Here is a 9,087-nt window from a genome sequence, read left to right as displayed (position 1 = left end):
TTGGCGAGGCAGGGTTTTTATTTCAAAGGGGAAGTAGATTCGCCAGCCACCCGGTTGACATGTGTGTCGATGGATCCAACAACACCCCCGTCTCTTGTTCTGAACATGCGTGTATGGATATGTATCATTGCGGCAGCGCCGGATGTTTCTAACCTCCTCGCAATAGACTAGATGGGATGGCTCAAGCTGTTCGATGCTTACCCAAGTCCGGCAATTTACTGGGGAACACGAGTGAGTGTTACTGGCGAATTGGGCAGTTGCAAGATTGTCATTTCGCAAGATGGTACAGAATCCTTCATGGCCATTCCTACACTCGCCCAACTCTCGCGCCTGCTGAACATCCGGAAACTCGCAACTGCATTCTTTTCATGCACAAGCCCCTCTCCAAGCCGGGGTTCTGGCCGTATTTGTGGAGGAAACCGACACCCAGATGGAGCCTCTCTGCGGGAATGGTGACTGTGTAGTGACCGCGACCCATGCAGCCTGATTTCCTGACGTGAGCTCCGTCCCACGTGTGGGCTCATCGACCGGGGGAACAACGCTAGTGTTGGTTGTGTCCTCTTCTCGTCTTCCCCCGTCGTACGTTTTGAATACATTCCTGGAAACTTTTCGTTCCTTCCACTCGAAATTTCCATCTCGCACTCACCTTCATTCTAATTTCACCTTTGGAAAAGATTGAAACATGGCAGGAGACAGAGCTTCGCCGGCTCGTCTGCAGTCGGCGTCGCCCAAATCAGAGAAATCTTCGCCAAGGCGCTTACAGTCGTCGTCTCCCCGAGCGGAGCAGCAGCCCGATGCACCCATTGCAGTTGATGATTCGGAACCTGAAGAAGATGGCTATGAGACCAGCTCCAATCCTGCAACTTCTATTGCCTCCAGCGTTCGTGACTTCAACTTTGAGAACAAGCGACGCTACCACAAGTTCAAGGAGGGCCGGTATCTATTACCAAATGACGATTTGGAACAAGAGCGTGAGGATATGAAGCATGCTTTGGTACTTCACGTGTGCGAAGGAGTTCTTCATAATGCCCCGCTTGAGAACCCCCAGAAAATTCTTGACGTCGGCACTGGAACTGGCATATGGGCTATGGACAGTAAGCACGACATTGGTCCCGCAAGAATCTACAGGTGCTGACATGAATAGTGGGTGACGAATACCCGGAGGCTGAGATCACTGGAATCGATCTGAGTCCGATTCAGCCAGGATATGTACCTCCAAATGTCCACTTTATTGTCGACGACGCCGAGGCAGACTGGATATACACAGAGGGCTCATTTGACTACATTCATGTACGCAACATGTCTGTGGCGGTCAAAGACTGGCCTAAGCTGTTATCTCAGGCGTACAAGTGAGTAAAGCTTCCTAGGTGTTCCTTCGTTCATGGGGACTGGCAGCAGACTTCTGACTGGCGCAGGGCTCTCAAGCCTGGTGGCTGGATTGAATTGCAGGACCTTGTCTGGGACTTTGCATGTGACGACGGTACAGTCGGCCCTGATTATACTCCCAAAAAGACCGTTGAGCTTCTTGACGAAGCCCTAACGAAATTTGGTATGGATCTCAACGCAGGCGAGAAGTTTGGAGGGTGGATTGCCGATGCTGGGTTCGTCAACACTATTCACGACAAGAAAAAGGTTCCGGTTGGCACTTGGCCAAGAGACCCTCACATGAAGGCCATCGGAAACTACTGTCGCGCCGTCAATTACGATTCCCTTGGTGGAATTACGAACGTGCCTTTCACCAAAGGACTGGGTTGGTCGCAGCTGGAGATCGAGGTGTTCTTGATCCAAGTGCGCAAGGACTTGACAAACAACGCGTTCCACCCTTACCATCACTATCATTCGTTTTCTGGCCAAAAGCCTGAGGAGAAGGCTTAAATGCATACAGATAGCAAGTGATATTTATGAATCACGAACAATGAGGTTTCGTAGGATTTGAAATTAGAGGATAGTTGGACGTGCGTTCTTCCTTCTATTACTGAAGTTTGGACCAGGCCACGACGATCTAGCCCAGAAAGGTTGAATTTATTTGCTTCACAGACTGTCAAAGACAACGCTCTTAGCTCTGGAATAGAACAGGAGGTACATTTACGCATTTAAAATGCTTCTCGACAAATAGGAGTACTGAAATGTGATTGGGAGTCGACATGGATTTGTTAAGCGCCGGACAAGGTGCCCGTGGATGACCTGTCAACCCCATGTCCCTGTTCTGCTCTTCCACTAATCTCAATAAATACCCGGCTACAACGCTGCGCTTTCCAGCCGCGCTGGTCTTCTCATTTCATACCCAGCCTCTATCGACCAGGCCTTCGCGACATGCAGACTCAACCCCAGGATACCATGTCAGCGTACCAAAACGAGGCTGTCGGCGAATATCAGTTGCGAATATTCTTCCCCTGCCCAGCGGAAAGGTTCGATGACGACCTCTACGGCAGGCCCCTTTCTCATGATCTAGAACCCAGCAGCAAGAGTGACAGCCGTGCTTATGAAGCGTTATCATATCTCTGGGGAAGTCCGAAAAGCCCCAAGCAGACCCTGACTCCTCTAGAGAAGTCTGCCCCAGGTGCGCTTGATGGCAGCAATGCGCAAGCAGTCGGTACGCTCCAAATCGGTCAGAATCTCGTCGATGCGTTACGCAACTTCCGATACAAGGAGAAGCACCGAACCCTTTGGATCGACGCCATCAGCATCGACCAGGGCAATACGGAAGAGCGTTGATGACATCTATGTCATCAAAGGTTGTCCCAAGCCATTGATTTTGAGGAAGAGGGGATAATGTGCAAGGTCATTGGCGCGTGTGTAGCACCCCATCTTGCCAGGGGTGAGGCTTTTCGTGATCAGTTTTCAGCGGGTTGGGGAATGAAGCTTGATACACATGATGTGTTAACGGCGTGTTTTGTTGGACCAGATGGAGATGCTACATTGGAGGATCCTCGTCTGAACCCGCTTCTACAACAACCATTCAGACCTCGGGTGGAGAAGTTGACGTTGATTTGAACAATCTGGGGTGAGTTTCGGTTATTTCTAATATAGCGTACACAAATACCATGGCTGCCGTGGCAAGATACATCCTCAACTCATTCTGATGGCTTCGTGGCGCTAGCCACGACAATAGTCCTCTCAGTCATAAAAGGCTTCCCGCCATATTTCTTATTGAGAAATTCGACGATGGTCGACGTCAACTTCGGTCGCAGCTTTTCTTTCTGTTCCTTGGACCAGTATCGCTCCGTCACACCCAGCTCCAGCCCTTGAAGAACAGCACAGAACTGCTCCGGAGTTTCGAACGTGATGTCTTTCGTGAGAGTCTTCGTCTCGGTATCAACAAGACCGGCAGCATTGTACATGGCAGATGTGTAGTATTCGTCCTCCCATGCGCCTGGAGACCAAATTCGGGTCAGGTGGTGCGACTCCTGCGGCCAGGGAACGGGTTTCTGCCCAGGGAGCCTGAGATTGGCGACGGCCTCTCGAGTTGCGGGCACCCAGCCTTCGAATGCCCATGTCGAAGTTGCAAGGCGACCTCCTGGCTTGAGGACACGGTGAAGTTCTGGTAAACTGTGAGCAACCGTACCAGTACGTTTATGGACCTTGTGATTACTTACCCGACAAGCCGGTGTAAGGCTCCGCAACAACCATCAGAGCCATTCCAACAACGATGTAGTCGAAGCTGTTTGACTCAAATGGAAGACACTGTTGGCAATTTCTGGTAAGCCAAGGTGTCAAGGCCAAATACTTGCACGAACGCAATCAATAGTAACTTACTGCAATGTCCGCATGCACCACTTTAGTATCTACCCAACCATCCACCTTGACCCTCTCCTTAACGTACTCAAGCTGAGCCTTGCTGGAATCCGAACAGGTAAGCTTTACAACACCATCTTTCTCCCGGCCCTGTTCCTTGATCATCGCCTGGATGTGTGCTGAAACAACACCAGCTCCGCAACACATGTCCAGAACTTCAACCGGTTTATCCAGCGCGGTGATCTTTTGTGCAGTCAATCCGCAATGCTCCAACAGCGGCGGTGTGACTGGAGCCGTGATGTATTCTGTGTTTCTGTAAATGTTTCCCACGTCTGCTCGGCGCCAGAGGCTCGTATGGTTGGCTCTGTCGGCAGCAGGATTGACAGCGGCAGGGTTGAGGAACAGCTTGGACTGTCCGGGGGCGTTGGGTCCGGCGGCAGAGTAGGATTTCATTGTGGCGTGTTGGTTCGGAGATTTTGTGAAATTGATGTAACTGCTGGTTTTGATAAATCTTACATGTAGTGACGGTAGCGTGCATCAACTTACAAGGTAGGTGAAAGAAGGGCTCCCTTTTAATACGAAAATTGCAGTGAGCTGGCTCTTATAGCAAAACAAGTCTTGTAGACTAATTCAGCCGCGAAACCAATGATATCAACCCTTGTGTAAAAAAGACGGCCCGAGCGAATGATGAGCTCGCTTCCGCGTTTAAGGTGCATACAAGTTAAGGCATACGCAGACTTCCACCCACTGCTTCGGTAAACTGCAGACCTTTCCGCATTCGGCAACCATGAAGTTGTATAAGATTCATCTAGACTGAGGCTGTCGAGTTAGAGTTACGGGAATCACACATGAATTGGCTTTTGGCTTAAAGGGGTTGCTGATCCGACCATCCCTACTGTGATCTGGATGTTCGTTGGGTCTGAACTCTACAAGCGACGAAAAGTCTCCCGGTCGTACGTGCCCAATTAGGAAAGCTGGGTGCCGACCATAAGTAGGCCGAATGCCTTGGAGTCCCGCAGTGTTATCCCATAGCGTTACTTTTGATCTCGATGTGCGTGTCTGATTGGACTGCACAAGAAGGAGGTGGACATCAAAGAAACAGTGTCTGCCTTCTTCATAAGTTTCCCTACATGAAGCTATCTTCCGTGGCATCGATTTTAAGCATCTTCTAGGATCAGGTTCGCGACCTGCAACCGGTGGGACGCATTCGGTTTCCCAGACGTCAAGCAGAGCTTACCTTGAATTTGTGTGTTGGTTCAGACTTTGGCCATTATGTCAACGTCAATGGTGTGACGGGTTGATCTTAGTGTGCTTTTCTCTCTTGACATTGGGGTTGATGTCTAATGTGCCAGGTAGACGTTCAGTTTGACTTTATGATAATGAGATGAATGCAGACGTGACGTATATTCCTATCCCGTACTCATATCCAATAGGCTAGAAGGAATAACGTTCCGGCCTCCGTGATAGTATAGCAAGCTTCCGTACACGCACAGACTCGGAGCGTTCCTTTTTTGCGCTACTTTCCAATAAACACATGACGAACTCACACATATCAAACTCTACGTGTAGATATCAGACAAAAATTCTCATTGTCTACTTCACATTTGATGATACGCCAAGATAATCTATTTGAGATCGTCGGAAAATAGGTTCCATCCCCGGGCTGCATCGCCTCGTCGATCGCCGATACCGCACTTCCGTACCGCACTCCAGTCCATCTATGCCGGACTCTCTTAATAACACCTATTGTAAAGAAAGACAGATGATCAGTGCGAACAAATCAGACTCGGGTGAATTTATTTCGGCGGTTGCCAAGCCGGCGGCTCTGGTGGGAAGTGAGCCGCCGTCATGCCATAGGCCTGAAGGTTTCCTTGTTGCCGAAATCGCCAGGACCGAAGGGTGGGTGTGTCCTCCCGGATCTCAATTCCTTTGGTGGCGAATCAAAAGATCGGATCTATTGAAATGAGTCTTTTCTCCTCGGGCGCTTACAGCGTCAGTCTTTCGGTTAGGGGTGACCTGTCAACACCCAAGGAGTCGTTGGTAGTTCTAGTGGTTAGAGCATCAATTTGAGCACTGTATGATTCAAAGAAGCATAGAGTGGCGGTATCTTTCCGAGACATGTTCTGTTTCATTGACTACTGATGCAACAATGAGTAGCTGCGACCAAGAACGACTCTGTCCATTCCAAAAAGCCGGCAAATGTTGCGATAGCCGACGGGTAGAAATGTAATCATAGCAAGCACGCGCCGTTGGAGATGTGAGGTATTTCGGATCTTGGCATGTAACTCACATTTGGAGTCAAGTTTCATCAAGATTGATTAAATCCTGACCGCGAGATTAGGGCGGTGCATGGAGATCGCAAACATATTACTGTTTCTTAGCCGGATAAGGTTGGCGAACCCATCCATCAAGAGTTCGGAGACGATTACTCAACAAGCTGATTGTTGTCAACAAGCAGCAGAAAATCATCATATCAATTCCAATTTGTCAATCTACCCATTTCAGCCGCGTATAGTAATCCAACATAGTGTTAGGAACTCAGCTGGTCTCTCGTGAATTTGTTGTTGTTGTTGTAGTATTTAACGCCTGCTTTAAACCTCTATGAGGCATAAGGCGTCCGCGCCGGCAGTCTACTAAGGATACGCATCTACATATAATGATAGAAAGCAGATACAAAGATCCAATTGCAAACTAAAGGATGCTGCAATGACGTTGTTGAACTCGGCACAATTGTACTTCTACGCTAGAAGGTTCTCAAGTCCGACAACGCCAAGTGTTTCTCGATAATGCCAAAATGAATGTTCAGGGGGACACTGCAAGAGAAGCAAACGAAAAGCCTGGCACTTGGAGGCAATCGGGCACCGCGTGCACCCAGCGCTGAAACGATCTGCATTGTGCGTCTCTTTCTTTACAGATGAAAACAAACAATCATCGAACGGATATGATGCGCAAATCCATCTCGTATCGATTTCCTGTTTGTGTGGGATTTTAAGCGCGTTATAGGTAAGCCTCTAAAATAATGCGTCATCAAGATTTGGCTGCCGACTATAGTCCAAACGATTTTCAATATCTTCCACATCGTACCTGGCCATGGAGCTTATCAAGTATGTGTCTAATTTCCGATTCCTTAGTATACGGCTATTTGAAATTCTCAACGTCTCTCATCTCGCGCCACTTGCACCTCTTCGCGATTCTACCAAACGCTCTACGCAGTGGATGAATGAATAAATGTACCTTTGGGTTTGGGTTGGCATCTGCAACTAGGTCACATCGCCTGGAAGACATAATCGATAACCTTACCAATTGGAAACGGCACTTGAAGATAGGCAAGCCTGGATTTTGGGACTTTATTGACCCGGAAAGGCTACCAAATTGGCATGAGTGTTGACGGTACAATGGCAACGGCTACCTGCTAGGCTGGACTTCTGACTACTCTAGTTAGTATAACGCCCCTATTAAAGTCTGTTTGATCCAGACGCCACCAACAATAGGCAAATGAGGGTGCTACAGCATAGAAAATGCCGAAGCACAGGGCCAGATCCGTTGTGATAGCGTTTGCAGTCTACCATCAAATCTTCCCACATTAACTGCGTTGAAAATAGTACCAATGTCTTTAAACATCTAATTTAACCCCATCATATTCCCAGTTGAACTTCATTCTCTGCATGATGACCTCGGCCGAGACCTTTGCTGCTGCAATCCTCGAATTCGCCTGTACTTGAGACGCTCTAGGTCTTCGAAGCTCATCCCATTTCTTCAGAATACTTCCAACGTCATCTCTAGAAACGCCGGGCTGCAAAAAAGGTCGCAAGGCTTCAGCGTCTTCTAATGCCTGGTTTGCCCCTTGGCCTTGGTAAGGCACCATCGGATGAGCGGCGTCACCAAGCAATACCACGGCTCCCTTGGTGTATGTAGGGAGCGGGTCTGCATCGCGTAGTTGATAGAGCTTCACAGACGTAAGACTCCTTTGAAAATGGCGTTAATTTTGGTTCGATAGCTGAACAGGACACGACTTACTTGATGATTTGTTGCAGCCATTGCGGGAAATCCTGGAAATGCCCAATCAACTCCTCCACGTCACCATCCTTGGTCCATGATTCCTCCGTAGACTGACGCAACAGAGAATCCGGGACGGCGCACGCAAAGTTCATGGTTTGGAGGTTTTGACATGGGTAGACAACCACATTCCGATTCGAGCCATCCGAAGCAATGAATGAGGACAAGAAGACCCCGGAATCGCAATTCAGTGGCTCCGGAAGGTGTCCAAGCAACTCGATCATGTCTAGTCGGGAGCAGGTAAACCTGTAGAGAGATAAGTTCGCGGGGACAGGTTGAGGGTGACCCTGGCCTACGACGGCTGGTCGAACACTTGAGTGGATTCCATCTGCCCCTATATCACCGAAGAGTCGTTAGAAGAAACCTAATTTATGGAAACAAGCTCGCCTACCGATGACCAAGTCGACCTTTTCGCGAGATCCATCAGCAAGTCTGATAATGCCGGCATCTGCATCAGCCACCGTGGCCCGCGCTCCATAGACAATCTCCGCGGGGCATCCTGGCAAGTCCGGGTTGGTAGCAGCGTCTAGCAGAGCGTCCTTCAGATCCTGACGATGCACTAGCCACCACTCGGAGCCGAACACCCTCGCGCAGTCGAGCCGTTGCTCTTTGAGCAGAGAGCCGGTTTCGTTGAACGTTCTGAACCCGTTGCTGACGACGGCCTGCAGGACATCTGACGAAAGACCAAGGGCCTTGGCCATTTTGGAGCCATTGGGTCCGAGACCAACCGCCGCACCAGGCTCCTGGGCGCCAGTTGCACTGCGCTCATATACAGTCACGCGATGAGCTCTTCGGAGAACAGATGCAGCTGCTAGACCAGCTATTCCACCGCCAATGACAGCGACTTGTAGCGAAGTAGCTTCCGACATTGTCGTGTTGCTCGTTCGATGAATGATGGCGGCTATTTTTGTGGAATGATACCGGACACGAGTAAGAAGTGTGATGAGATGAAAACTCTATAAGAGGCGATCGTAGCCATAAGTAATGATACGTTGCTACTCTACCGGCTGACACTTCTGGAGGGACTAAGATTGAGGGAATACCAATCGGACCTAGTCGCCAACTAGCAGTGATCCCCAAATGGGTATCGGCCTCGAAGTGAGATGTTGTCCGAGGATGGGGTAACGTGAAATGCGAACAGAGTCGCTACATGACTTAGCTATTGTTTATTTCCCCGGCTTGGAAGTAAAACCAATCACGCGGATCATAAAAGAAGACGCAGTCCGTCATGGCGGAGCATCCCGTCGGGACAAGGTTTATGTTACTCTCAAATCCTGACCTGCGAATAATACGATT

At 49.3% G+C, this 9,087-nt stretch overlaps 4 protein-coding genes across 4 annotated transcripts; 2 read left to right on the top strand and 2 right to left on the bottom strand.

The window, feature by feature from the left end:
- Positions 1 to 682: 682 nt before the first annotated feature.
- CkaCkLH20_12270 (TAM domain methyltransferase) lies at positions 683 to 1,875 on the top strand (the record flags this gene model as incomplete). The annotated part of the gene is made up of 3 exons (XM_038894983.1): positions 683 to 1,094; positions 1,145 to 1,349; positions 1,416 to 1,875. The coding sequence occupies 3 exons, from the start codon at positions 683 to 685 to the stop codon at positions 1,873 to 1,875; spliced, it is 1,077 nt and encodes a 358-aa protein (XP_038739645.1).
- Positions 1,876 to 2,313: 438 nt separating this feature from the next.
- Positions 2,314 to 2,715, top strand: CkaCkLH20_12269 (uncharacterized protein; the record flags this gene model as incomplete). The annotated part of the gene is made up of 1 exon (XM_038894982.1): positions 2,314 to 2,715. The coding sequence occupies one exon, from the start codon at positions 2,314 to 2,316 to the stop codon at positions 2,713 to 2,715; it is 402 nt and encodes a 133-aa protein (XP_038739644.1).
- A 359-nt stretch (positions 2,716 to 3,074) lies between these two features.
- On the bottom strand, positions 3,075 to 4,188 carry CkaCkLH20_12268 (coq5 family; the record flags this gene model as incomplete). Its single annotated transcript, XM_038894981.1, has 3 exons — positions 3,075 to 3,541; positions 3,597 to 3,684; positions 3,757 to 4,188. 3 exons carry the CDS (start codon positions 4,186 to 4,188, stop codon positions 3,075 to 3,077), a joined length of 987 nt encoding a protein of 328 aa, XP_038739643.1.
- A 3,160-nt stretch (positions 4,189 to 7,348) lies between these two features.
- On the bottom strand, positions 7,349 to 8,660 carry CkaCkLH20_12267 (uncharacterized protein; the record flags this gene model as incomplete). Its single annotated transcript, XM_038894980.1, has 3 exons — positions 7,349 to 7,700; positions 7,753 to 8,092; positions 8,183 to 8,660. 3 exons carry the CDS (start codon positions 8,658 to 8,660, stop codon positions 7,349 to 7,351), a joined length of 1,170 nt encoding a protein of 389 aa, XP_038739642.1.
- Positions 8,661 to 9,087: the final 427 nt, after the last annotated feature.

Source organism: Colletotrichum karsti, assembly GCF_011947395.1.
Source record: "Colletotrichum karsti strain CkLH20 chromosome Unknown Scaffold57, whole genome shotgun sequence".
In the NCBI taxonomy this organism is placed as follows: Eukaryota; Fungi; Ascomycota; class Sordariomycetes; order Glomerellales; family Glomerellaceae; genus Colletotrichum; species Colletotrichum karsti.
This window is presented reverse-complemented; position numbering and strand designations above follow the sequence as displayed.